Source organism: Agelaius tricolor, unplaced genomic scaffold, assembly GCF_023055355.1.
Source record: "Agelaius tricolor isolate 1412-34295 unplaced genomic scaffold, bAgeTri1.0.p SCAF_1, whole genome shotgun sequence".
Lineage (NCBI taxonomy): Eukaryota > Metazoa > Chordata > Aves > Passeriformes > Icteridae > Agelaius > Agelaius tricolor.
In genome coordinates this window covers 13,814,256-13,842,019 of record NW_027269261.1, presented here as the reverse complement: position 1 = coordinate 13,842,019, position 27,764 = coordinate 13,814,256, and the positions used below count along the sequence as shown (strand labels likewise).

Sequence of the window (27,764 nt, the reverse complement as noted above, 5' to 3'; positions counted from 1 at the left end):
AATTGAGAAGGCAGGGAGTGCTCGGAAATATGGGACATGGTCTCTTCCTCACCACTTCCCTTTGCATTCTGCAACCTTTCCCAATCTGCTCCATCAGTTTAACTTGTTTATTCCTGCCAGGTGCCAGTTGAGGGCATATCTAAATGTCTTGAGGCATGAATGGGGGCAAGGCTGGATGCTTGATATGAGCACTGTGTTTTATTCCTTCCAGACCGCCTTGTGTTATTCCAGCATTGGGGAAATGAAGAAGGGGGCATTTGGAAAATCTTTGATCCCCGTAATGCGCAAGGCAGGCAGTCTCCATATTGGCAGAGCTGCGGGGTCTCTGCGCAGATCTCTCCCGGTGGATTTGCAGGATTCCTGGGAGATGAGGTAAGCCAAGGTGTCTGCTGCTCCAGTGTGCTGTTCACCTCACTCTTCCTGTCTCCTGTGCTGATTTTCCACAGTCAGCTGTCCCATGTATTCAGGCAAACTTCTCTGTATTCAGCATTTTTCCCATCTATGATGATCCAGCTCAATGTCAAACCTGACAGCAATGCTGCAAGGGCAGAGATGGTGGTGGTGGGAAAGAGGAGGCAGGGATTGAAAGATTTTCATGATGGGTCGTCTGCTGGATTTGGCTATTATTTCAGCCAGAGCTTGGCCAGCTCTGTGTGGCTGCAGCAACTGAAAGCTTAAGGACAATTAATCATCTTTGCATCCTTTTGGGTTTATGTGTTGCATTCCCTCCTTCATGATAGGAAGGTTTGCCTCCTTTCATGGTACACCCATTCCCTCCCTTCTCTTTCTACCTCCTAATATGTTCTTTTGTCCTCCATTTTCTCCAGGCCAGGATTCAGCAGCAGAAGCCAAGAGAAATCCTCTGAACATGCAGGTAGGTGAAGAGCTTGTCTGTGCTAAAATGGCCATTGGAATCTTGACTCTGAGGTGGCATTCTGAAAGCTCTGTTTAAACCCATTCTTTTGAAAATTTCTTTAAATTCATTTCAATGCCTTGATGGGCTCAGTGGATTCTCCCAGAGCCCAGTCCCTAGCAGTGTTCTCTGGAGGTGCAGTGAAAATTCCTTCAGTGTGAAGTGTTGAGTGGCAGGAGCTGGAGTGGTGCCTTGTGGTCCTGGAAATGCAGCGTTGAAAAGAAAACATTCCTGTCCATCCTGCACATGCCTTTTATCTCCCTGTGGACTTCCTAGTGTCAAAATGAGAATAGAAGAAGAAGGCAGTTAGTAGGAAATCAGAAATTTTCCCATTCCTTCCTTCTGCTTTTGAAGGCAAAAACCTTTCCTTGGCGTAGTTTCTGATCTGAACCCTTTGAAATGTTAAGGTTATTCATGGACATTGCCTGGTTTTGCACTGAGAGGAAAAGGGAAACTCCTATGATAGAAAGTCCTTTTGACTTTTCCAGTGAAGGAGAAGGAGCCTTCCAAATGGATGCAGCCTAGGCAGGGTGTGAGTTTGTCATCCTCTGACAGCACAGTCCCAAAGCCACCTATGGCAGGGTCACAATGACAAATCTGTTCCCAGGCTGTCTCTGCCTGTGTCAGTGTTGCAGGCTGAGGCTGGGGCAGGAGATGCCTTGTGCCTTGTGCCTGTCCCTGCCTTGCCTGATCCCTGACAAGTGGAATTGTGCCAGACAAAATAATGCTGGGTCAGGTGCATCTGGTTCAGGGAATGCTTTCAAGTTGAAAGCCTCCTTGACACTTTGTTGTTCCTTTGGCATCTCTGGGCATGTAATGATAGGAGAGATGAGACTTGGAGAAATAATTCTGCTGATGCGGAAAAAGGGTTCAGATCCCCTGGTTCCTTGGCTTAGGGTTATTTCTGCCAAATCCTGGGTATGGCCCCTTTGGAATGACTCCTTTTATGCTGGTATGCAACTGGAATATTGAATGCAGCTAGAGAGGAGTATTGCTCATTACAGAAATTGCCAGTTTTGCTGGATTAATTCTGGAACTGGAATGACCTATCTCATTATCCCTTACCTGTCTCTTCTTTATTACTTATCGGGACATCCTACAGAGGGAAAGAAATTCAGTTTTATGATAGGTGTTCCTCTCTAATGGCTTGGAGGCCACATGATTTTATCCTTTGTAGAACCATATAAAGAATTAACTCTCTGGGTGTTAACAGCTGAGTTGGAGAGTATTTCAGAATGACTTCCCCTCTGCAATTTCCATTAAGAAAGTTTTGAATTGTCAGTATTAGCCAAGATCAGAAATGTTTTGAGGCAGGTCATGTTTTATGTTGGTTTTGGTTGTATCTGTGGGAAAGAAAGTAGAGAGAAAAAGCCCATGGAATAGTGAAGCAGAGCAAAAGTGGCAATTTGCAATTGGATGGCCACGTTTTTTTCCCTGCTCATACAGACTCCTTGAATACTGGGGATATGAAATGTGGATTGCAAAGCTTCTTCCAACATGAGGTGCCATTGCTTATGTGCCAGCACTTCCTCTGTTGAGAAGAGAAATAAAAACAACAAACAAAACCCAACCCAGAACTGAGTGGCAATTACAGAAACAAAGGCCATGAACAGCAGCTTAGGTGTAAGGTGTAATTGTCCTAGGTGTAATTGTCAAATACTGGAGACCACTGTGGGTTGCCAACAGTGTTGATGAAAAGGAATTTCAAAGTGGTAGATGAGCAAGGAGCAACATATAAGCAAAGCTGTAGAAGCTTTCTCTTCTGGCTTGCCATCTCCATACAGTTCAGAGGAATTGTAGTGAGGCTGGTTTCATGAAAACTAAAACCAGAATGATCTTGTGAATAATGCAAAGACCCCTTGGATGCCTCATCCATGAGATGGATTGATTGTATAGGTGGGAGATCACCCAACTCACTTCTTGCCTTGTGAGCATGGCTCAGCCTCACACAGAGGTGAGGTGGGAGCTGGGCTGCTCTCTGTTGGGAGGAAGGGTCTTGTGTCATCCCAGAGAGGCTGTGCACATTGGCAGGGAAGAGCTGTGGCCTGCATGTGCCCCCTGCAAGGAGCTGTGCTGCTGGCAGTGCCCCTGGAGCTGTAGGGCTGCTGAGCTGTGGGGCAGGGAGAGGAGCAGGAGGGTGCATGTGCAGCTGAGGCATTCCTGGAGAGCACAGGGCTCTGGGCTCCCTGCTGTCCCAGGGCAGCCCAGAGGCCAGGCTGTGCCTGTGGCAGCTCTGGGGAAGTGGGGCAGGGTTTTCCCCTGGCCTGCCTCAAGTGTCTGCCAGCAGGAGCATGTTTCCCTGTGCAGCTGTTTAGAAGTTTCCAGGATATCTGTCCCATGAAATATGGAGCTTCATATGCCTTAGATTTACTTAGTGGGCTCTGTTACATTCTTGTCTCCACTTTGCAGGCCTGACTGAGTCCAGTATTTCCAAGAGTCGTCCCCAGACACGTCTCTCTACACTCCTTCCTTATAAGCCCCTGCCTCCCATCCGAGAGAGCTCTTCTTCCAACAAGCCAAGTGCTATGTATGACAGAGAGAAAGAGAAAGGGAAAATGAGCACTGGCTACAATGATATCAGAAGAAGCATCCTGGCGGAGAGTTCAGAGGGAAAAGGATGTATGGTAAGGAGACCAAGCAAAGTCCTGTATGGTAGATGTTCAGTTTATGTGCTGTTGGCAGAGCTTGGAGACCTTTTCCTGTGTTGTGAGCCCAGGGAAGCTGCTGAGCCAAGGAAGAGCTCAGCTGGACACTGCGCTTCAGGCTGTCTTTGCAATGGGTGTGCAGGGCAGACTTCATGTCCTCAGCATGTATCAATAACAGGAGAGGTCTCAGAATGGTTTCTGGGCTGTGCCGTGGTTCCTTGTCTGTCTTACGGCTGAGAAAACACCAACAAGCAGTCAGAGCAGCTCAAGTTGTCCAATCTGGAAAAGCAATCCTCCTCCATTCAGTAACCTACATATATCTATGAAGCATCTCTATGTCTTGGTGGTGTTTTCTGTGTCAGCTGTGTCTGCTTTGGTTGGAAAAAGGTGTTTGCAGGAAGCTGCCAAGTCAGGTTGTCTCAGCCTGTGAGTTGTACAGTCATGCCCTCTGCACAGTTGTCTCTGATGCTATTTCCAGACTCCACCAGGTCCTGGGCAGCTGTGTGCTCTGGCATGGCTTTGTCCAGAGGGAAGGGATGGGAGGTGGCCATGGGGAGAGCAGCCCAGAGCCCAGGCACACGATTGCCTTTGCAGCAGGGCCAGGACCTGCAGTTGTTTTGGGTTTGCCGTGGGGTGCAGGAGGAGGCAGATGAGCAACAGCTTTCGTAGAGAGAATGTGCAATCCAAGGCTGGGGTACTTGATTTCAGCCTTGCAGAGAAAGGGCCCAAGGTATCCGTGACAGGAACTGACCCTTTCAGTGAACTTTGAACAGGTCCTGATTTGGCTCTTTAGTTGGGCCAGAAATGATGGGATACTAAGGGTGGGTGTGCATCTACATCCAGTGCCTCCAGCCCCATTGCTGGCCATGGCATGGGGGCCCTGGAGCAGCTTGGGCAGGCAGAGAGCTTGCAGAGAGCAGCAGGGCAGGGAGCTCTGCTGAACTTCCTAAATGCCAGTGAGCCTGAGCTGATGGATGTGTGGGAGCTGGAGAGCAGCGAGCATGCCGAGAGCTGAGCAGCATCTGGGCTCAAAGGCTGCTGGGGAACTGTAGGAGGGAAGGGCAGCAGCAGAAGGAATGAGGGCCTTGGGAAAAGCAGGTTTTGATATCCTGCAGAATGGCTTTGTGGGGCCATGGCTGGAGATCAGCAGTGGCTGTGAGACACCTTAGGGGCAGGGAGAGAACAGTGATGATCTAAAGCCACTGCCATGCCATCCCAAAGGCCAGTGGGGGCAGTGCCACCCCATAACATCTTGATGTCATTGGGAATGCAGGCACACTTAGCCACACTTGCAGGGGAAAGAGCATGCGGGGAAAGGTGTCAAATGTGGGACATTTTCTGTCCCTCAGCAGTTTCCTTTGCATTCCCCATCCTTTGCCAATCTGGTCCACCACTTTGACGTGTCCTTTCATGCCAGGTCCCTTCTGAGGGCATATCTAAATAATCTTGGGGCAGGACTGGGGGAAGTCTGTTTGCTTGATCGGACCACTGTGTTCTACTCTTTCCAGACCTCCTTGCCATATCCCAGTGGTGGGGAAATGAAGAAGGGGTCACTGGGACTGCCTTTGATACCCCCAATACGCAAGGCAGGAAGTCTCCCTGTTGACAGGGCTGCAGGGTCTCTGCCAAGCTCTCCCAAGCAGAATTTGCAGGAGTCCCGGGAGATGAGGTAAGCCAAGTGTCTGCTGCTCCAGTGTGCTGTTCACCTCACTCTTCCCATCTCCTGTGGTGATTGTCACCTGTCCCATGTGTTCTTGCAAACCCCGGCATATTCAGCATTTTTCCCATGTATGATGATCCAGCTCAATGTCAAACCCAACAGCAATGCCCCAAGAGCAGAGGCTGTGGTGGGGAAGAGGAGGCAGGGCTTGAAAGCACCTCCAGAAGGGCCCTGTGCTGGACTTGGCTATTATTTCAGCCAGAGCTTGGCCAATTCTGTGTGACTGTAGCTACTGAAAGCTTAAGGACAATTAATCATCTTTGCATCCTTTTGGGTTTATGTGTTGCATTCCCTCCTTCATGGAAGATACCATGCTAAGTAGGTTTGTCTCCTTTGATGGGATGCCCATTCCCTCCCTTCTCTTTCTACCTCCTCATATGTTCTTTTGTCCTCCATTTTCTCCAGGCCAGGATCCAGCAGCAGAAGCCAAGAGAAGTCCTCTGAATACACAGGTGTGTACAGGGCATGTCTGTCCTAAAATGGCCATTGGAATCGTGACTCTGAGGTGGCATTCTGAAAGCTCTGTTTAAACCCATTCTTTTGAAAATTTCTTTAAATTCATTTCAATGCCTTGATGGGCTCAGTGGATTCTCCCAGAGCCCAGTCCCTGGCAGTGTTCTCTGGTGGTGCAGTGAAAATTCCTCCAGTGTGAATGAAGTGTTGAGTGGCAGGAACTGGAGTGGTACCTTGGGGTCCTGGAAATGAAGCGCTGAAAAGAAAACATTCCTGTTCATCCTGCACATGCCTTTTATCTCCGTGCAGCCTTTCTAGTGTCAAAATGAGACTAGTAAAGGAAGGCATTTATCAGGAAATGAGAAATGTTCCCACTAATTCCTCCTGCTTTTGAAGGAGAAAATCTTTCCTTGCCGCTGTTTCTGATCTGAACCCTATGAGATGTGAAGGAGATTCAAGGGTATTGCCTGGTTAGACACTGTCAGAAATAGGGGAACCTCCTATGACAAAAAAGTCCTTTTGACTAGTTCAATGAATGAGAAGGAGCCTTCCAATTGGATGCAGCCTAGGCAGGGTGTGAGTTTGTCATCCTCTGACAGCACAGTCCCAAAGCCACCTATGGCAGGGTCACAGTGACAAATCTGTTCCCAGGCTGTCTCTGCCTGTGTCAGTGTTGCAGGCTGAGGCTGGGGCAGGAGATGCCTTGTGCCTTGTGCCTGTCCCTGCCTTGCCTGATCCCTGACAAGTGGAATTGTGCCAGACAAAATGCTGGGTCAGGGAATGCTTTCAAGTTGAAAGCCTCCTTGACACTGTAGTTGTTCCTTTGGCATCTCTGGGCATGTTAATGATAGGAGAGATGAGACTTGAAGAAATAATTCTGCTGATGCAGAGAAAAGGATCAGATCCCCTGGTTCCTTGGCTTAGGGTTAGTTCTGCCAAATCCTGGGTATGGCCCCTTTGGAATGGCTCCTTTTTTGCTGATCTGCTGCTGGAATGCTGAATGCAGCTAGAGAGTAGCATTACTCAGTAAGTAAGGTGACATTTTTTCTGGATTAATTCTGGTCTAGTTTGACTTATATCATTAATCCTTTCCTGTCTTGTATTTGTCACTGACCCGAGCATTCTGCAGGCTGAAAGAATTGAGTTTTGAGACAGGTTTTCCTCTCATAGTGCTTGGCTGCCACATGATTTTATCCTCTGTGAAACCATATAAAGAATTAGTTCTCCTAGTTCTAACACCTGTGTTGAGAGGTAGTTCAGAATGACTGGCCATCAGCTATTTCCATTAAGGACATTTGCAGTTGTCAGTATTAGCCAAGATCAGAATTGTTTCAAGATGGGTTGCATTTTTTTGGATTTGGGTGTGTCTGCTGAAAAGAGAGCAGAGAATAAACCCCTGGAAGAAGTAAGTAGAGCACAAGTGGAACTTTGGGATGAGCACTTTGTTCCCTACAAATACAGGCTCACAGAATACTGGGCACATCTAATGGAGAAAGCAAAGCTGGTTTTATGTCTAACATGGGGTGCCATTGTTTGTGTCCCAGACCTTCTTTTGTTGTAAAGAGTAATATAAAAAATCCCCAAAACTGCAAAACCTGATCAAGAATTGAGTGAGAAATACAGAAACCAAGGCCTTGAAAACTCCTTTTGAAAACAATGACTTCCTTGCCAGTGTCAGATTGTAGAGAGCGCTGTGAATTCCCAAGTGTTTGGAAGGGAAGGGATCCTGTAGTAGTGGGGAGGCAACGGGCAGCACATGAAGTAGTAGAACCCTTCTCTCTTGGCTTGGCAGCTCCATATTGTTGAGAGAAATTAAAGTGCTGCTAGTTTCATGAAAAATAAAAAACCAAGCCATCTTTTCAGTAACTAAAATACACTTGAATTCCTCACCCATTAGAAGGGCTGATTATAAAGGCGTGTGTTCAATTAACTCATTTCTTCTCTTGCACCTGGTTGACAGCTTCTTCTGAATCTATCTCAAAAACCCAGAGGAAGAATGAGAAGATCTCTCAATGTAAGACAGGACCTGGGATGCCTCTGTTCCCAAGGGATCTCACAGACCCCTTCAGTTTGGAGATTCATGTGCTGGACCCCGGCCTTGGGAATGGAGGTCTGGGCTCCCAGCTGGCTCAGGGAGCCTTGGCCCAGGAGCCCCAGGAGCATGGATCCGTTTCACAAAAAGGTAAGGTGGGAGCTGGGCCACTCTCTGGTGGGAGGAAGGGTCTTATTGCAGCCCAGAGAGGCTGTGCACATTGGCAGGGAAGAGCTGTGGCCTGCATGTGCCCCCTGCAAGGAGCTGTGCTGCTGGCAGTGCCCCTGGAGCTGTAGGGCTGCTGAGCTGTGGGGCAGGGAGAGGAGCAGGAGGGTGCATGTGCAGCTGAGGCATTCCTGGAGAGCACAGGGCTCTGGGCTCCCTGCTGTCCCAGGGCAGCCCAGAGGCCAGGCTGTGCCTGTGGTATCTCTGGGGTTCTGCAGTCTGGAACCTGTTTTGCCTGTTGGCCAGCATGGCATTTTTGGGGTCTTGAAATGCGCCAGAGATTTACAGGAACCTTTGCTTCCATTCCCAGGCCTCCCACTGAGCCAGGCCAAGGAGATGGATCATCCCAGCAGTGCAGGTGTTACGAGGGACAAAGAGCTGAGGGACAGCTCTGGAAAGGTAAGGGATAAGGACAGGGATGAGCAGACTTCCTTTCCAGTGGCTGTTTATGCCCAAAATGTCACTGAAAATCATAATCTTCCACTCCTTGGTGGGTGGGGATTCTCTTGGGAATTTATTTGACAACTCCAGGGCAATTGCTTGGCCATTTCCAGTGGTGCCACAGTCACTGGTTTGGAGATGGTGCTAAGGTCATGCCAGAAGCATTCTTTATATGCAAAGGCTGTTTTAGAGACGTTCTGAAAGGCAGAGCAAGCTACACATCAGTGAACATGGGCAAAGTGCATCCTTGGAAGCAGAGAAGCAACGATTCTGATGTTGAGTGTAAGCAAGGCTGCAAAATGGGAGAGTTTGATTTTTCCTGGTTACCTTTGTGGCTGTATCTCACAGCCCTCTCATTCTCAAGTTTTCTGCTCATGAACATCAGTGCTTCTGCAACTTGTTTTCACAAGACTCCTCCTTTTGGTCTGCTGGTCTCAGAGACCAAGTGCTTGAGAGCTGAGGCCTTCAGAAGCCAGGAAGTGAGAAACAGCTGCAATTGCTGGCCATGAGTGTTAAGCAACAGCTCATTAGGCCTCCTTGCTGGGTATTGCACATGGTCTTTATTCTCCTGCCATGGCCTGTAGGAACTGAACTGCCTGCTCACTGCCATGTGAGCTCTTCATCTGTCTTGGAGCACTCCTATGAGTTTCATGCTTCAAGCAGGGCTTCCTGACATAGGTTACAGTTGCAGCAGTGGAAGGTTGTGGCACTACAGTGTTCCACCTCACTGTGTGTAATTGCCAAGGTGAGGACTGGAGACATTCCTCTGAAACTATTGGAATGTATATGGAGCTGCCTTGAAGCCTATGGCACTCTGTGGACTCTGTGCTCCTGATGAGGTGTTGTGTTTGCTTTGTGTGTTTCTGCTTCCAGTCTGTGATGTATTTCCATTGCACCTAGGTCCATGATGCATTGGCAAAATTGGCTGAAAAGAATGTTGCGAGGAAAAAAATGGAGCTTTTAGAAAAGGAGATGAAGAGGAAGCAAAAGGAAACATCCTTGCAGCTTCTTTCTAAGGCAGTTGAGCCCAGGCATGCAGCTGGACCAAGTAAGTGGTGGCTACACATGTGGTGGTCCTTTTTGAGCACTTGCTTGCCCTTTGCACAATGTTGCAATCAGACTGGGGGGCTGTTCTGCTTGCATCTGAGTGGAAGCTTGCATAGGATTTAATTCTGTTTGCAAAGAAAAATACAGAGGTATGAAGTGCCCATGGCCTCACTGAGTCAGTAAGAGAATATCAGCTTCCCACCTTCACCTCTAAATTCTTTCAGAGTAGAAAATTCTGTCTTGCAAAGTACACTGGGGCTTCAGACTGTCTCCTGGAGAGCAGTCTCCAGGGAAGGTGAGGCCAAAAGAATGCTTTTCAACCAGGCTGCAACCTGGAAGAAACAAAATTCACCTCCAGAGATCCTTCTCCTGCCGCTCCCTGCTGAGGAGCTGGCACTGTAGAGCTGTGCTGAAGCCCCAGGCAGGGCTTCTGTTGTAGCCCCAGGAGCAAGCAGCGTTCCCGACTGAATCCCGGCTGAGGGGCTCTGCCTGCAGGGCTGTGAGCGCTGCCCGAGGGCGGCAGCAGGGCCCTCAGGAGGCAGCACTCAGCCCGAGGGCATCACGCAGGGCTATCTGCACTTTCTGTGGGAACTGCCCCTGCCTGCCTCTGGAACAGAGCAAAAGCAAAGCAATACTGGGTTTTTCTTGGTTCCCAGGGGAAGCATCACTGCAGTTTGCTTTTAAGCTAGAAGAGGGTAGATTTAGATTAGATATTAGGGAGATTTTTTTTTTAATGGTGGGGATGAAAAGCTGGCAGGATTTGCCCAGAGAAGCTGTTGTTGGTCTGTCCTTGAAGGTGTTCAAGGTCAGTTTTCATGGGGCTCTGAGGAACCTGATCTAGATGAAGATGTCCCTGCTCACAGGGGTTGGACTAGATGGTGGTTAGAGGTGCCTTCGAACCCAAACTCTCTAGGATTCTTTCATTCTGTGATCCCTGTCCCATGTCGGTGTGCCATTGTTATACTTGAAGTTCTTTGGGATAACAAAGAGATGTTACCCAGCTCCAGCAAGTTTTTTGGCCTTTTCCATTGTCGCCCGGTCCAGCACCCTCCACTTACAAGCTGCTCTCTGGTCCCTGCAGCCTTTAGCCTACCACCTATCCATGGCACAGCTCCTAGGCTGCAGAGGAAACCCCCTGGTAGTGCCATGAAGAAAATGGTCGTGAGGAAGCAGGACAACATTCCCTTACTGCCCAGTACACCCAACCTCCATGGGGATGGCAGCTTCCCACGCAGCTCCTCAGGTAAGCCTGCTCCCTGGCAGCTTTTTCCTGCAGGGGTTTGTCCTTGCACAAGGAGCACAAACTGCCTCCTGCCTCAGCCAGCATAGCTGGGATCTTGGGTCCATAGTCTGTCCTGAGAATGAACAGCAAATCTAGTTTTGAGTTACTCCAAAAGTTGATAGTCTAGAATATTTGAAGTCAATGGAAACAGAGGTGCTGTGAGGTGGGAAGGGTCAGGTATGGCTGTTCCCTGGTTGTTGCTCCATGGGGATTGAGCCAGGCCCAGCAGGGCTGGGTTGTTCAGGCTTGGCTTGGTGCTGTCACAAGGCAGCTGCAGGTCTTTCCTCAGGGAGGTGCAGAGTGGCCCTGTCCTCATGGCTGGGGGAAATCAGGGTGCTGAGACAAGAGAGGCCCCTGAGGGGTTCCCTCCTGGGCTGGCCACTGCTGCTGTGGGCACTGTCTCACAGGGAGTGGGAGCTCTGTGGCCTCAGGAAGCTGCTGCTGGCTGTGGCACCTGTGGCACTTGGGAGCTGGCGCTGTGGGGGCAATTGTCAGGTTCAGCCTGGAGCTGTGGCCAGCTGGGGGAGGCTGGGAGCAAGCAAGGAGCCCCAGGATCCAGGCAGCGGGGAAGTCTCTGAGCCAGTGGCAGTGTGTGCCACACGGAGCCCTGGCTGGGAGATGGGGCTGCAGGCCGCGCCATGGCGGGCGCCTCGCCCGGGGCTGCAGCAGCGCCCATGGCCGACCCTCTCCTTACAGTGACCCCGCAGACGGCCACTGGTGCCAAGCGGCGAGAGGAGCCGCTCCGTGGGCGTGGGCAGAAGGACAGAGCATTTTCAGACCCACAGCAGTCCTTGCAGGAGGCACTCTCCATGCTGGGCAGCGATGACTGGTAAGAAAGGCCCCGCCGTTCCCTCAGTGTCCCTCGGAGTGTTAAGGTCGGTCAGAAGCGTGTCTTGCTCGTGCCTCGGAGCCCCGAGAGCCCAGAGGGCCAAAGGGCACTGGTGAAAGCCCTGCAGAGCAGGGAGAGCATAAAGATTGGAGAGCAGCCTTTTCTTGGCCTTGCTCTGCAGCAGTGCTGCAGCTGCAGCAGGTCCGTGCTGTTTCTCGCTTTGCCTGCTGCTCCATGGAGCTGCAAGGGAAATGTGGAGGGAAGAGAGAAAGCTGTGGGATGAGATGATTTGCTGGCTGAAGGCAGAAGCAGGATGGCAGCAGTTTTGAGTGTAGAGATTTGGGTGCCTTGGGCTGCTGGCCCAGTGGGACTGAGTAAGATTCCTCTCTGCTCCCACTGCTGTCAGCAATGGCAGGGACTTGTGCATGTGACTCCCAGAAGCAGCTCCAGGGAGCTCCTCTTTTTGAGAAATGGACTGAGTTGTTGTGATTTCAAGTCCCTCAGCCTGCCATTATTTGAAGGCCTCATAGCAGAAGAGAAAGAAAAAGAAATAAAATTCTCTAGGAATCTTGCACTTTGGGAATTCAACTTTTCCTTCTCACTGCTTCATATGGGCCTGAGATGTTTTGTCAACACTCACAATGTGTCCCAAAATTCTACACAGACAGAACGAGGCCCAGAGGTGATAACTCTACAAATGTGAGGTGATATTGGTTGTCTTTTTGATGTCTGGGTTAGCATCCACTCATTGTGGATGCTTCATTCTCACAGGGATAAACATGCAAAATCAGCAAGAATGCATCTCCTTTGCTTTGCCCTTTCTCTTGTGCTTTCTCTTCCCCATTTCTCTTTGGTGCCCTGTGAGGTGCAGAGAGCTTCTGCAGGTGTGGGGGGTCCTGATGACACTCAGGGTGCCCGTGGGATCAGTCAGCAGCCCTGTGCTGCAGCCCTGATGCCTCACATACCTTCCTGAGGCTGAGGGCCTGCACAAAGCAAGTGCTGAGAGCTGGAGTTGTTTGCACCTTTTAAATAACATGTTGCTGTTGTGGGGCTTGTTTTAGGTAGGAGCGTTGTGGGAAAAGCCAGAGTTTCAACAGTTCTCGCCCAGGGGTGGAATCCAAATCTTCTGGGATGACATCCTGCTGCATTTTTGGGGAATGGGTGAGGTGGAGTGGAGTGGGTGACACACAGGCCTAGACTTTCGAGCGGAAACTCAGCTCCAGAGTGGCAATGCAGACTCTCAGGGCTGCACTGCTTGCTGGGGCTGACAAAGAAGGAAAATCCTGTCCCAGTAACAGCCCAATGGGACTGTGTCTCAGGGACAGCTACAGGGAGGTGACAAGAAACAGCAGCATGGCCCAGCCTCACAGCTCTAGGAAGCAGTGACAGAGGGACTTCATAGCAGAGATTTTCAGAAAGGCCCCACATGAAGACTCTGAAAGTCCTCTCTTTGCCTCTTGGATTTGTGTATGCTTTTGACAGCCACAGCATCCTGTGGCAATGTGTTCCATGATTTCATTAAGTGCTCCTTGAAAAGCACCTCCCATGGTTTGACTGAGCTGCCAGCATGGTCGTTTCAGAGGGTGCTGCCTAGTTCTTGGGTAGAGAGAAAAATCAGTCTTTTTGGTACTTGTCTTTCAGGGAAGTGAAGAAGAAGGGACTCTTCAACATCCCACGCCTGGCTGAGTCCCATCCAGAAGTCCTGCTTGGTCGACTTCGTGAGATTTGCTTGGCAGCTACCAGCGAGGTGAGAACATTGTTCTGAACTGTCCCCCATCCTTCATCCATGGCTTGTAGAGTAGATATGTGCTTGTTCATCTCCATGTGTGCTCAGGGACTGCCTTCATTTCTGGTTTTAGACCTTCTAATGTCTGTCAGCTATCTGTAGGGTCTGTGTGTATGTGTAGCTGTATTTACTGGCAGGTTGGGTATCTGGCACTTGTCTTTGAGTGTGGTGCCTTTATAATGCAAGGCAGAAACGGGGACACTAATGACATTATATGCCAGAGTCCCAATCTCTGCCCAAGCTGTCATTGAACACTGCAATGAGTCTGTAGATCTGAGCCTGTGTTTTCTGTTTGCTGTCTGAGTGCTTCAACTACAGGTGTTGCTTTTTTGAACAGGAGCACCTGACTGGTTTATCTTTATGACTTGTGCCTTTATGGTTTGAAAGCATCCCTTACTTTAATTTGCTGCTTTGTTTTTCAAATCAGAGGGCCTAAAATCAAAGCAGCAAATCTGACACTATAGAAGGGTTAAGTAGAACACTTCAGTGAAACATATGTTTTTATGCCTGCAGTAAGCAGGTGTGAGGCCAGAAATTGGTGCCAGAGTAAGTGCCTTTCTGTGCTTGGGCTCTTCTGCTCTTCCTGTGCTTTTATGTTGCTGTATACACAGTGGGACATGCTGTGATTTCCTGGGAGTTTTGTCTAAGGAAACTGGTTTACTTTTGAAGGTGATTCTTATGTTTCCCCTCATGACTTCCCCAGGTGACCAACCTCCGGTCCAAGGTGTCCTGCTCAGCAATCGTCACTCTGGGAGAGCTCTTTGCCATCTTGAAGAAGGACATGGACTCCGAGGCGGATGGGGTTGCTGCGGTCCTTCTCCCCATGGTGTGGAACTCCCCAGAGTTTATTCAGAAGGCAGCCTGTCAGAGCCTGGGGATGATGGTAGAGAACGTGACTCCTGCCCGAGCAATGACTGTTCTCATGGACAGGGGAGTCAAGTAGGTTCTTCTTCTTTTAGTGATGTTCTTCACCTTCCAGTGTGTGGGTGGGGGAAGGGATCCGAGAGAGAGAATGGGAATGCTGGGGAGGGAAGGGTCCTGTATCCGGCATCTTCTATGGACTCAGGGACTCGATTCTCTGATCACCCTCATTTCTTTCCTCTTGTCACCTATTTCTGCCCTCCTGCAGCCCATTGGGTTACAGAATCACAGAACTGTAGAATATGGGAAGTTGGATGGGTCCCATCAGGACCATCCAATCCAGCTCCTGGCCTTGCACAGAACAACCCAAGGCTCACAGCGTGTGCCTGTGACTGTTGTCCAAATGCTTCTTCAACTCTGTCAGGCTTGGTGCTGTGAGCACTGCCCTGGGGAGCCTGTTGCAGGGCCCAAGCACCCTCTGGGTGAAAAACTTTTTCCTGACATCCAAACTAAAGCTCCTCTGACTCAGCTTCCTGATGCTTCCTGGAGTTCTCCCAGTCTGTCAGAGTTTCCTAGACATGGTGAATGGAGGGGAAGTGAAAGTGCCTGCAAAGGCTGAGGGTAGAGCCTTGTGCTTTTGTGGGAAGAGGGACAATTGCAATTGCAGCTGTGAGCACTGTTGGTATTTTTCAGTGCTAAGCACAGAGGCCCTGGGGAAAACCACGTATCCTCATGATGCCATTAACCTGAGAAATAAGGAGGGTCCTTGCTGGAGTGTGGAGCACATGGGGGAGAATGTGCTGGGTGTGGCACAGCCTGCACAGCAGGTGCAGCTGCTGCCAAAGGGAGTCTTCTATGAGTGTCCTGCCTTTGAGCTCTGCTTTCTATTCAAAATGATGTTTCATGTTAGCCTTGAGATGATGATTCACTTTCCAGGCACCTTCACAGGCCGAGGCCCATGGGACAGCTGAAGCAAATGCTGCCCTAAGTGTTGGTGCTGGGCCTGATAGTTCCCAAGAGACAGTCTCTAGATCAGGACAACCTTGATAAACTGACTGCCACCATTTCCTCAGCTTTGCAATAGGGGAAAACACTCAGATGTATCCCTTGCCAATCTTTACAAAAGAAACAAGCTGCATTGCTGGATATTCTGCAACTTCACGGCCCACAGCGTGTTTTCCCTGCATTTGTTTCTTTCCAGAGGTCTGCAGATTTGGGGATGAATGGGTGGAAAGAGCCTCATCCTGCTGCAGTTCTGTGTACTGGGTGCCCTCTGATGGGTCAACATGAATTGTCCTTAATTTCTAAATAATTCATATGTGATCTATTACTTTAATCTTTTCCTGAGTATATTTTGGGAAAGAGTATCAGCTAGTGCAGGGAGACTGAATTCTTCCCTCTTCTGTGCAGGCAGTCCTTCTGTACAGTGCTAGCTTAGTGTTTCTCCGAGGACAGAACCTTCTGCAGGTGTTGGAAGGTGCAGGGAGAGCCCAGGCTCCTTCCCCCAGCAAGGCCAGGGAGCACACTCTGGCCAAGGCCTGTGCTGCTGCTGCTGCTCGTTGTCCCTGTGCCCCAGGGTTTGCTCTCTCCTTCCCAGGAGCCGCTACGTCCAGGTGCGGAAGTGTGCGGCCGAACTGCTCCTGTCCTTGATGGAGAAAATGGGAGTCACCACGCTCGCAGGCACCCCCAGGGCTGAGAGGCTGGCACATGTGGCAGGGACACTGGCTCAGGACTGTCACAAGGACACAAGGTAATGATCTTCATTTCACCTCCAAAACCAGGAAAAGCGTTTTGTGTTTGGCTTTAAAGATAAAACCACAAAAGAGTGGAAAGGAAAGGAAATAATGAGTGATGTCACTGTGTGGCTAAGGGGCATAGAATCATGGAATATGCTGAGTTGGAAGGGACCCATGTGGGTCATCCAGTCCAGCTCCTGGCCATGTGCAGGACAGCCCAAGAGTCACTCCATGTGCCTGAGAGCATTGTCCAAAGGCTTCTTGAGCTCTGCCAGGCTTGGTGCTGTGACTGCTGCTCTGGGTTTCCTGGGGAAATGACTGTACTGGGTAACCTGAGGCTGGCCAGCAAGAGGGAGCATTGCCAACTTCCAGTGACTTGAAGGATTCTTTACTGAAATCAAAAGAGCTCAGATTAGCCAATCCAACCGTTTTGATTGGCCTTAGGTGCACAAGGAAACCAAAGTGTTGGCTAATGTTCATCACTGAAGGATCTCAAACATCTGTTTCTCATTAACTTAAGACTTCCCTAGAAATATTTCAGAGGTCTTCAGCCAATGTATTCAGTCTTTCTAAACCTGGAATGCTGTTATCTGTGGCTCAGTGACCTCCAAATTCCTTCTTGAAGAAAACCATAGTTTCCTAGTGGCAAAATCACCCCAAACCACCAAAATCCCCTTACTTTGATGATGAAATTCCCATTAATAGCTGCCAAGAACACCAGAGCAACTAGCTGCCCATATGCATACACATAGTATAGAATAATCAAAAGCAAGCATGAGGTGAGAAAGGTAAATTACTGTGCAATGGCAGCAGGACACTGCTAACAGGCTCTGACAACAAAGCAGATGTGTTTTGCTTGTTCCCTGGGATCCTTTGATCCCACAGAAGCACACCCTCAGTTTCAGAGAGAAATGGTATTTTTCTCTTGCCCCACATTCTCCTTTTGCCCCTTGTGTTCAGCTACAGCACTGTGCAGTGTCAAGTGAGGTAAATCTCCCTCTTTGCTGAGTAGGTAATGGCTTCTCATGCAAGCATTGCACCTGATGAGTTTAAGGCATCAGCCTCTTCTGTTAACACTCTTCCTTTGTTCATTTTCTATTATTTCCTTCCTTCCTTCCTTCCTTAGGCATTATGGACAGGAGATGGTGAAGATGTTGCTGAATAATCAAAAATTTAAAAAGCTTTTGGAGCAATCCCTTTCCCCGCATGACCTGGAAGATATCCTGACCAGAATTAAGAAGAAGGTAAGTGCTTGGCAGGAGAAATGTCTCCTTTGTGCAAGTATTGCCACTGCTAATACGAGATCAAACATACCTGATGTGTCTTTATCTCATTCCACTTCTGCTGATTCATTTTGCTCCTGGGAATGAGCTGTTAATCCTCAGCCTGTTCATCTGCAGACCACAGAGGAACTGCTATTATTAGGGGAAAGTGGGGTTTTGAATACTTTGAATATCGGTCAGAAAGATGAAAGGGAAAGAGGAGAAAATGGGTTTGCACTCATGTGTATGCCCCTACCACACTCTCCCTACTCTGCCCCAGTAATGCAACTAAGTGAGAATAGTGCTTCTGAACATAAGAGAGTCTTTACAAAAGAGACTGGAAGTAGTAATGCCAAGGAAATTTCCAAATATACAAAAGATGTCCAAGTCAATCCTAGTTACTGCAATTGCTGTCTGTCTTTTGGGAATACTGCCCTGCTGCCAAGCCATGTGGATCTGGAAGAAGCTTGGTCAATTCAGCAGCATCCAGTGGAAAACCATTTGTTTGTTTGGGGGAATTTTATTCTTTCCATCTCCATTACAGAAGGGAGTGTGCCTTGGTGCAGGAGCAGGGAGAGAAAGCGTTAAACCAAATCAACTTCCAACACAATGGGTCAACCTCCAAAGAGTCCAATTTTTTCTGCTGCTTCCTTTAAGACCACTCATTGCCTGTCAGTTTGCATTATTCCCATTTATGCTCAAGACTAATGAATTTGGGATTTTAGACTGCTGCTCAGTGTGGTAGCACCCATAACCTGCCTTGGGCTATTGAATCCAAAGAGTTGGCATCACTGAATCTCTGGTCTGTCTCTTTCTGTACGTTAGGAAATGTTTCCCTAAGCCTCGGTAGCAGTGATCCTGGTTCTAACTTGTGTTTTAAAGAGGGAATTTCCTATGTTATATTCTAAAGATTGATGGGGTTTCTTTATGTCTTTGTAGGGGATGGGAAACCAGAAGGGTGAATGCCCCTCTGTCAAGGAGCCAGTGGAGAAGAGGAACGACAGCCCGAAGAAGCCCCAGGCCACATTGCCCTCTATCAAACGGTACTGAGCACTTTTGTCAGATGTGAGAAAGCACATGACAAGCTTTACATGCCTCTTCCTCAGACAAATCTTTCTGCTGGAGATGACCAGTGCCAGAGATTGTTTCCCTTCCCTACAAATGCTCTAGGATAAAAAAATGTCTATTTCTGCATTCTACTTCTTGACAATCCAGTGCAGTGGCAAGGGCAGTGTTGTGGAGGCTAGGAAAGGGCCAAGTCTCTGCTGCCTGACTTGGGACAAGTAAATTCAACCAGGGTTTTTTTTCATCCAAGTGGAGCCCTTTTTAGATGGGTGTTTTAATGAGAAGTCCCAGTCTAGAAGCAGGATGCCATTCCCCAAACAAGCAGTTCCCATCCATGTGGTTTGGCCTGGGTGATTCATGGTTTTCTGACTGTCAAACAGTACCAAGTTTGAGTAGTAAGGCACAAGGCAATTCCTGAGCCATTTTTGTCAACAGGTGTCTCAGTGTGGACTTTTTGTCTTGCTATTCCTGTCCTTCATATAGTTTGCTTGATGGACAGCATGTTTGGTTTATTTCCCCCTGTGCTGCAATCAGCATTTAAGACAGGGATTTGGTCCTTGCTGTCTTTCCATGCCAGTGGCAGAGTTACTTGTACCTCTTCTCCTCAGATACCAGAGGGGGTTTATTGAGCTCTGTCCTGCTCAGCGGTGGCAGGAAAGTGACCACATGCCTCAGTAGCATGGCTAGCATCTTCCTGTGCTCATGGAAGAGACAGGTTGATCCAAGAGGATTATTCCCAGAGGGTTTGTTATGCTGTGCATCTAGTCTCTAGGGAAGCAAATGAAATGTGAGTGTAGGTCAGGCCTGTCTGGCTTCTATCTCTTTTCCTGCTTTTCTGGATGCTTCAGATATGCCCCTGTTCACCTGTTCAGATGCATCTGAGCTAATTTCCCATGTTGTCATGCCTGGTGTAGAGATACTTCTTTAAAGTGATGAGTTTCCTTATTATAAGACACACTCATCCCATATGAGGAGGCATTTAAACTTGGAAGTAGTGTCTCTCTTTCCCCACAAAGCAATGTGTGCCTTGGAAGGCATCTGAAGATAGATCAGATGCATCTCATCCTTGGTTTTCCTGAGTGAGCAGTGGTGAGAATGTCACTTGCAGATTGTCTCCCATCATGACTGTCACAAGGTCCACGTTGTCCTTCAGAGCCTCATGATTTTCTAGCTTGAAATCACATCATTAGGAAAGCTCCTCAGGATGTTTTGCTCACAATTAACTGAAGGTCTTACCAGCAACAGGTCCTAATTTGGTTTTGTTTTGCAGGGTGAAGTCTGCCCCTGGTGGACGCCTCCTCCACCGTCCAAAAGCCCAGGTCACGTTACCTGCAACTGTGGAAGGAAGGGAGTCACTCCAGAAGCTCTACCATCTCCTGGAAGCCAAAGGGTTTCAGACACGCATGGAAGGAGTGGCACTCCTCCTAGATCTGTGCAAAAGCAGCCCCCAGCTGATCTCCAGTAACATTGTCCAAGTATGTAGGGTATCCTCATGGTTCCTTTCCTTTAGCTCCTTTCCCAAGCCTGTAGAAGTGAAGTGAATTCAGTGTGTCTTGGGACTACATCCTGGCTGTTTGGGACAGGCTGGTCCCTCATACCCAGACAAATGTAATTGAGGTCCAGGCTTCAGGACAAGTTCTTTCAGTCCAGCTGTATTTGTCTGGCAGGTGCCTATTGCTGCTGTTCATCAGATGATGGCAGAATGTTCTGCTGGTGTAACTGCTGCTTTCTCCTGCTCCCAGTTGGGTTAAGTGAAGGGAATCCAGCCATTGAAAGCATGGCAATCATTCTCTAGACAAAAAATAGGTTGGCATGGGGAAGAGAAGTATCAGGCTGGGTTGGTTTAAACAAAATGTTTTTAAAAGGATACTTCCGTAAACTCCACCTTGTCTTGCACAGGCACAACTCTGGCTACTCATGTCCATCCTCATCCCTATTCCTCTTGGTAAAGATGGTGCTCACCCTTCTTGGGGGGCCATTTTTTCTCTTTGGAAAAAGAGGAAAACAGCTAAGGACAGATCCATCCTTTCTCCTCCCAGGAGCAGCTTTTTCCCTTTTTCCAGAAAATGGTGCCTGATGCTGTGGCTGTCAAGGGACTGAACCTGCTCGAATGAGAGCTTACAGCACATTACATTTCAGAAGTCTACCTGTTAGTTAGAGCAATGGTCTGGATCCTGGAAGAGTTGACCAGAGGCCTGTCCCTCTCCAGACACAGATTCTGAGACAGACAAAATAAGACTTTGATCTCCTCCTGCTACAGTTTTGGCAAAATCATACCTGCCCTCAGTACTTGAGGCAACTGTATAGAAAAATGGGCATGGTAAATATTGGCTTCCATACTTTGAAAGCAAAGGTAGCCTTTTGAATCAATAAATGGAATTGATCTAATGATCTATAGGTGGAGAGAAATACCATAGGAACATTTCTGTCCCCAGCCAAAACTCTTAAAAACAGATGAAAATCTTTCAAGCAGCATCAGGTTGTGCAACCATTCCTGTGAGTGGCCCACAGGAAAACAGTGAAATTGTGCAAGCAAGGGCTGACCTGACAGAAGGGATCACTTTCATCTTTTATATTGCTGAGTGCTCATTTCTACATCCCCTCTTCAGGCAAGGTCATTTTAATCCAGCTTTCATGTTGTTTGTTCTCCTCACAGATTTTTGATCATTTTGTCCTGAGAATAAATGACACCCATAAGAAAGTGAAGCAGCAGGCGCTGGAGGTGCTGGCAGAAATGCTTGGACTCCTGGAAGATGCCCTGAACCCGGTGCTGATCCGTTTGGTGGAGGGAATAACAAAGAACCTCAACTCAAAGGATCCCGGGGTTCATGCCGCAGCTGTGAACGCACTGGACCAATCTGTTGTTCATTTGGGTAAGGCTGGGCCCTGGCATGGACTCTCCTCAGCTGTGTCTCTGTCTGTCCCACACAAGAGAGCGCTGAGTGCCTTGGGAGCTGTTGTTGTCTGTGGAAGGCTGCAGCTGGCACCCACCAGAAGCTGTGCAGGTGCAGTCCTTATGCACCATCCCCAACAGGCTGGAATGTGCAGCAGCATTTCCCAACAGTCCCAGGCTCCCTTGGCTCTGTGCCGCTGGTCTGAAGAGCAAGTCCTGGACTCCAGCTTTGCTACAGTTCAGGGGCAAAGGGGTTTTGGAGTTTGCTTGGGCCCCGTCTGACTTCCCATATGAACAGCTTTGCTGTTGGCATGAAGGGACACTGGCCCATCAGAGCTTCTGCAGAGCAGCCACCTGGAAGGCTCTACATTAGAGGCATTAGCTGCCTATTTCCCACCTTTCTCCTTTGTCTTCTTTTTCCAAAGGGGAACTTGTGATTGACCGAGTTCATTTCTTTAGAACAAACGGATCTAAATCTCCAGCTGTCAATGATGCCTTGGTCCACATGTTTTGGATGGGGCAAGATGGCAATAGCAAATACCTGCCTAGGCAAGGGCTGCTGTAAATTCCTCTGCCACACAGATTATGTCAGCTCTGAAAATCCCTGAAAAATGGGGTGTTGAAGAGTCAGGTCTTCAGGGGCAGTTTCCACTTTCTCCACCTCAGCTGCTCTGTGAAGTCATGAACTGCCTGACTCAGTGCCTTTCTGTGTCCCAAGTATGGGCTTCTTCCTTTTTGCTCTGGCATGCAAAACCTTTCCACTGCTTCCATGTGACTGAACTCTTGAGGTCCCTGATGTGAAATGTTTGAACATAGATCCTGGTCCCGCAGACAACTTTGGATTTACAAATGCGAAAGGAGTGCTTTTCTTTTGGAATTTTAAACCCTGCCAAGAAGGCTGGAAGGAAAGAAGAAAAGGATTAAAAAATCAGCAGAAATTGACTTTATTGTAAAAAATGGGGTTGCCCCTGCCCTTTCCCTCCCCACTGTCCTTTCCCCTATGCTCTCAGAAGAGAGAGCAGAAACGTGTGTTTCACTTGTAGATGAAGTGTCACTGATGAAAGAGCTCAGCCACCAATGGAGCCAACTGAGTGGTGAAGCTCTGCTGGAAGTCACGGAGTGTATCACAGGTATGGCCTCCCCTTCTAAGCCAAGAGGTCTCTGAAGGAGAATTGACAGGGAATGCCTGTGAACAGACAGCAGAGTAGCTCCTCCACATCAGGAGGTGCTGAGCTTGTCCCTCCTGCCCAATAGCCAAGGCAGGTGTATTTGGCAGGCTTTCCCTGGCTGCTGCAGAGCTGTGCAGCATCTGAGATGGGGGCAGCGCTCGGCCTCGGGGCTGAGCTCTCACTGGGGCTCTTCTCAAGTTCCACAGTGACCAATGTCTTTGATTGCATTTAAACTCTAATGAAGTGCCATTTTCAAATGGGTGCCATAACCCTTTTCCTGCTTAGCAGAATTGGTTTTGGGTACTTTCAGGAGCTGTTTGAATGTTGATGACTGCTGGTGGATTAATAGCATAGAGATAATGAAGTCTCTTCCACCACAGAATAATAAATAGCTACTACATAACATTTTGACTGATCAGAAAATAAGACTGGTCTCCTGAGCATTTCAGGTTTTGATCTCTCAGCCAAATCTGCCATGCAAGGAGCCTGTTGGTAGTAAATTTTTGTTTGTGTTTGATATAGTTCAGTTCAGAAAATGAGCAGAGAGCAGATTCCAGGGACAATGTGAAGAAACACTTGTCTTCTGGCTAAATTTCAGTCCCCTGTGTAGCCTTTTTCTCTCTCTATGCCTCTATTTCAGTGCACATTGTAAGAAAAAATGCCACTAGCATTGAGAGGGGAAATGCCATTAAAATGTGGAGATGCCCAAATGCCAGGGCAATGGGGTCTGGGTGATTCTCTAAGACTCCCTGAGGTGTGAAAGAGCTCTTTGTTGGCAGCCACAAAAGCATTCTGCCAAAGACACCAGCTAGGCACTGATGTTTCTCATCCAGCTGTCAAGCAGCACCCATCTCTGGTGGGCTGGAGTTTTGGAGTGTGTTCTAATACTGCCCTTTGCTGCGTGCCACGGAGCAAAGGGAAGAGCCAGATGAGACCTCTGGCCCTTGACATCAAAGTTACAAAAATGGAATCATCCCTTTTATTAGAAATCTCTCAATTGCCTCTCTAGGGTGCATTTGCAAATCTTCTGTGTGGGTTTAGACAACTTGTTAATGGAAATAGAAGGCAATTTGATGTTTCATTCATTGTTCATGCAGAAACAAATAGTGAAATGATTTAGTAAAGGTACAAAGTCTGCCACAGGTACAAGGCTCTGGTTGGAGAAATCAGTCCCGAGGGGTTGGTGGTTCTGTTTCAAGGATGATCAGCTGCATTGCCCATTTCTGGGTCATGGGGCTCTGAGTGCTATTTCACTGCTCTTGGCCAGAGAGGCTTGCCAGAAGCAAAAGCAGAGGTGGATCCTTGTTTGCATTGAGGCTGGTGGGTAAGGAGCTGTGTCTCTGTCCCGGCAGTGCTGGTGGAATGGGTCCATGCCAGGAGCCCTGAAGTGGTGCAGCGCTACGCCCTGCCCGTGCTCTGGTGCTGCCTGGAGAACAAGGCGCTGCCTGTGCGAAGCGCCAACGTCTGCGCTGTGGTCACCAAGCTTGCCTGTGCCCTCTGCGAGGTGATGGGCACCCAGCTGATAAAGTGTGCTGAGAGCAAGCCTCCACATGTGCAGGAAAACCTCTCCAGCCTCTTGGGCTGGTGAAGGTTTCATGTTCTCCAGAAAGCTGACCGAGTGCTGAGTTGGACACCTCCGGATGGGACTTTTCAGCTGTGCCAGAAATGACAAAATACTAAGGAAGGGTGTGCATCTGGCCCTGCTCTCTCCATCACCCTTCCTAGTCATGGCATGGGGGGCCTGAAGGAACTCCAGACTGAGGGCAAGGTGAAGACCAAGGATGGCTCAGCCTCCCAAAAAGGTAAGCAGGGAGCAGGGCCGACGGGAGGAAGGGTCTTGTGTCAGCCCAGAGAGGCTGTGCACATTGGCAGGGAACAGCCGTGGCCTGCATGTGCCCCCTGCAAGGAGCTGTGCTGCTGGCAGTGCCCCTGGAGCTGTAGGGCTGCTGAGCTGTGGGGCAGGGAGAGGAGCAGGAGGGTGCATGTGCAGCTGAGGCATTCCTGGAGAGCACAGGGCTCTGGGCTCCCTGCTGTCCCAGGGCAGCCCAGAGGCCAGGCTGTGCCTGTGGCAGCTCTGGGGAAGTGGCTCAGGGTTTTCCCCTGGCCTGCCTCAAGTGTCTGCCAGCAGGGGCATGTTTCCCTGTGCAGCTGTTTAGAAGCTTCCAGGAAGTCTGTCCCATGAAATATGGAGCTTCAGATGCTTTAGGTTTGTATTGCAGGCTCGGATCCATTTTGTGTCTCCACTTTGCAGGCCTGACTGGCTACCCTCTTGCCAAGAGGTTTTCCCTGGCCAGTCCCTCCATGCTCCTTCCCTCCAAGCCATTGCTTCCCATCCAGAAGAGCTTTCCTGCAACCAAGGCACGCAAGATATGCAGCAGAGAGCAGGAGAGTGGGAAACCTGGTACCGGATGTGAGGAGAAGAGCAGAAAGAAAAAGGAGCTTACTTCAGAGGGAAAAGGAAGTAAGGTAAGGAGACCAAGCTAAGTCCAGTGTGGTAAATTTTCTGTTTAGGTGCTGTCAGCAGAGCTCTGAGACCTTTTCCCTGACAGGAACTGACCCTTTCATGATGTTTCAACAGGTCCTCATTTGGGTCTCCCTGCTGTCCCAGGGCAGCTCAGAGGCCAGGCTGTGCCTGTGGTAGCTGTGGGGAAGTGGCTCAGGGTTTTCCCCTGGCCTGCCTCAAGTGTCTGCCAGCAGGAGCATGTTTCCCTGTGCAGCTGTTTAGAAGTTTCCAGGAAGTCTGTCCCATGAAATACAGAGCTTCAGGTGCTTTAGATTTATTTTGTGGACTATGTTACATTTTGTGTCTCCACTTTACAGGCCTGAATGTTTCCAAGAATTTTCCAAGAATTTTCCCCAGGCACGTCCTCTTCACTCCTTCCATCCAAGCCGTTGCCTCCCATCCAAGAGACCTCTTCCATCAAGCCAAGCAAGGTGTAGGATGGAGAGAATGAGAAAAGGAAAACTAATCCTGGGCACAGAGACATTAGAAAAAGCATCCAGGAGCTGAGTTCAGAGGGAAAGGGACGTAAGGTAAGGACACAAAGCAAAGATGTGTATGGTAGATGTTCAGTTTATGTGCTGTTGGCAGAGCTTGGAGACCTTTTCCTGTGCTGTGAGCCCAGGGAAGCAGCTGAGCCAAGGAAGAGCTCAGCTGGACACTGCGCTTCAGGCTGTCTTTGCAATGGGTGTGCAGGGCAGACTTCATGTCCTCAGCATGTATCAATAACAGGAGAGGTCTCAGAATGGTTTCTGGGCTGTGTCGTGGTTCCTCGTCTGTCTTACGGCTGAGAAAACACCAACAAGCAGTCAGAGCAACTATAGTTGTCCAATCTGTCAAAGCAATTCTTCTCCATTTAGTAACCTACATATATCTATGAAGCATCTCTATGTCTTGGTGGTGTTTTCTGTCAGCTGTGTCTGCTTTGGATGGAAAAAGGTGTTTGCAGGAAGCTGCCAAGTCAGGTTGTCTCAGCTTGTGAGTTGTACAGCCATGCCCTCTGCACAGTTGTCTCTGATGCTATTTCCAGACTCCACCAGGTCCTGGGCAGCTGTGTGCTCTGGCATGGCTTTGTCCAGAGGGAAGGGATGGGAGGTGGCCATGGGGAGAGCAGCGCAGAGCCCAGGCACACGATTGCCTTTGCAGCAGGGCCAGGACCTGCAGTTGTTTTGGGTTTGCCGTGGGGTGCAGGAGGAGGCAGATGAGCAACAGCTTTCGTAGAGAGAATGTGCAATCCAAGGCTGGGGTACTTGATTTCAGCCTTGCAGAGAAAGGGCCCAAGGTACCCCTGACAGGAACTGACCCTTTCAGTGAACTTTGAACAGGTCCTGATTTGGCTCTTTAGTTGGGCCAGCAATGATGGGATACTAAGGGTGGGTGTGCATCTACGCCCAGTGCCTCCAGCCCCATTGCTGGCCATGGCATGGGGGCCCTGGATCAGCTTGGGCAGGCAGAGAGCTTGCAGAGAGCAGCAGGGCAGGGAGCTCTGCTGAACTTCCCAAATGCCAATGAGCCTGAGCTGATGGATGTGTGGGAGCTGGAGAGCAGCGAGCATGCCGAGAGCTCAGCAGCATCTGGGCTCAAAGGCTGCTGGGGAACTGTAGGAGGGAAGGGCAGCAGCAGAAGAAATGAGGGCCTTGAGAAAAGCAGGTTTTGATATCCTGCAGAATGGCTTGGTGGGGCCATGGCTGGAGATCAGCAGTGGCTGTGAGACACCTTAGGGGCAGGGAGAGAACAGTGATGATCTAAAGCCAGTGCCATGCCATCCCAAAGGCCAGTGGGGGCAGTGGCACTCCAGAACATCTTGATGTCAAACATGAGGATGGCAGCTGGGAATGCAGGCACACTTAGCCACACTTGCAGAGCAGAGGGCATGAGGGGGAGTTGTCAAATGTGTGACATGGTCTCTCCCTCACCAGTTGCCTTTGCATTCCCCATCCTGTGCTGATCTGCTCCATCAGTTTGACTTGTCCATTCCTCCCAGGTCTCCGTTGAAGATATACAGATATGTATTGAGGCATGAATGGGGGCAAGGCTGGATGCTTGATCTGAGCACTGTGTTCTACTTTTTCCAGGCTTCCTTGCCTTGTTCCAGTGGTGGGGAAATGAAGAAGGGGTCACTGGGACTGCCTTTGAAACCTCCAATGCGCAAGGCAGGAAGTCTCCATCTTGACAGTGCTGCGGGGTCTCTGCCAAGCTCTCCCCAGCTGGATTTGCAGGAGTCCTGGGAAATGAGGTAAGCCAAGGTGCCTGCTGCTCCAGTGTGCTGTTCACCTCACTCTTCCCATCTCCTGTGGTGATTTTTCACAGTCAGCAGTCCCATGTATTCAGGCAAACCTCTGGTTATTTACCATTTTGCCCAGGCAATGTCAAACCCAACAGCAATGCCCCAAGAGCAGAGGCTGTGGTGGGGAAGAGGAGGCAGGGCTTGAAAGCATCTCAGGATGGGTCCTCTTCTGGACTAGGATGTTATTTCAGGCTGAGCTTGGCCAATTCTGCGTGACTGCAGCAACTGAAAGCTTGAGGACAATTAATCAGCTTTGCATCCTGTTGGGTTCATTTCCTCCTTCATAGTAGTGTTCATGGAAAGAAGGTTTGCCTCCTTTCATGGAACATCCATTCCCTCCCTTCTCTTTCTACCTCCTCATATGTTCTTTTGTCCTCCATTTTCTCCAGGGCAAGATCCAGCAGCAGAAGCCAAGAGAAGTCCTCTGAACATGCAGGTAGGTGCAGGGCATGTCTGTCCCAAAATGATCATTGGAATTTTGACTCAGAGGTGACATTTGGAAACCTGGGTTTGAACCCATTCTTTTAAAAATTCTTTTTAAAATTTCTTTAAATTCATTTCAATGCCTTGATGGGCTCAGTGGACCCTCAGAGCCCAGTCCCTGGGAGTGTATTCTCT

At 49.2% G+C, this 27,764-nt stretch overlaps 1 protein-coding gene across 1 annotated transcript; it reads left to right on the top strand.

Moving 5' to 3' along the window:
- Positions 1-11,396: 11,396 nt before the first annotated feature.
- On the top strand, positions 11,397-23,947 carry LOC139600244 (TOG array regulator of axonemal microtubules protein 2-like). The gene is made up of 10 exons (XM_071448291.1): positions 11,397-11,587; positions 13,229-13,334; positions 14,077-14,312; positions 15,832-15,984; positions 17,097-17,214; positions 18,172-18,275; positions 19,568-19,772; positions 20,954-21,170; positions 22,234-22,320; positions 23,712-23,947. The coding sequence occupies exons 1-10, from the start codon at positions 11,397-11,399 to the stop codon at positions 23,945-23,947; spliced, it is 1,653 nt and encodes a 550-aa protein (XP_071304392.1).
- Positions 23,948-27,764: the final 3,817 nt, after the last annotated feature.

What these genes read in the sequence shown, in the direction of transcription:
- LOC139600244 (XM_071448291.1), top strand. Translation starts at nt 11,397, where the DNA reads ATGGCGGGCGCCTCGCCCGGGGCTGCAGCAGCGCCCATGGCCGACCCT. An exon ending in ATGCTGGGCAGCGATGACTG is followed by an intron (nt 11,588 to 13,228) that starts GTAAGAAAGGCC and finishes CTTGTCTTTCAG; the next exon opens with GGAAGTGAAGAAGAAGGGAC. An exon ending in GCTTGGCAGCTACCAGCGAG is followed by an intron (nt 13,335 to 14,076) that starts GTGAGAACATTG and finishes TGACTTCCCCAG; the next exon opens with GTGACCAACCTCCGGTCCAA.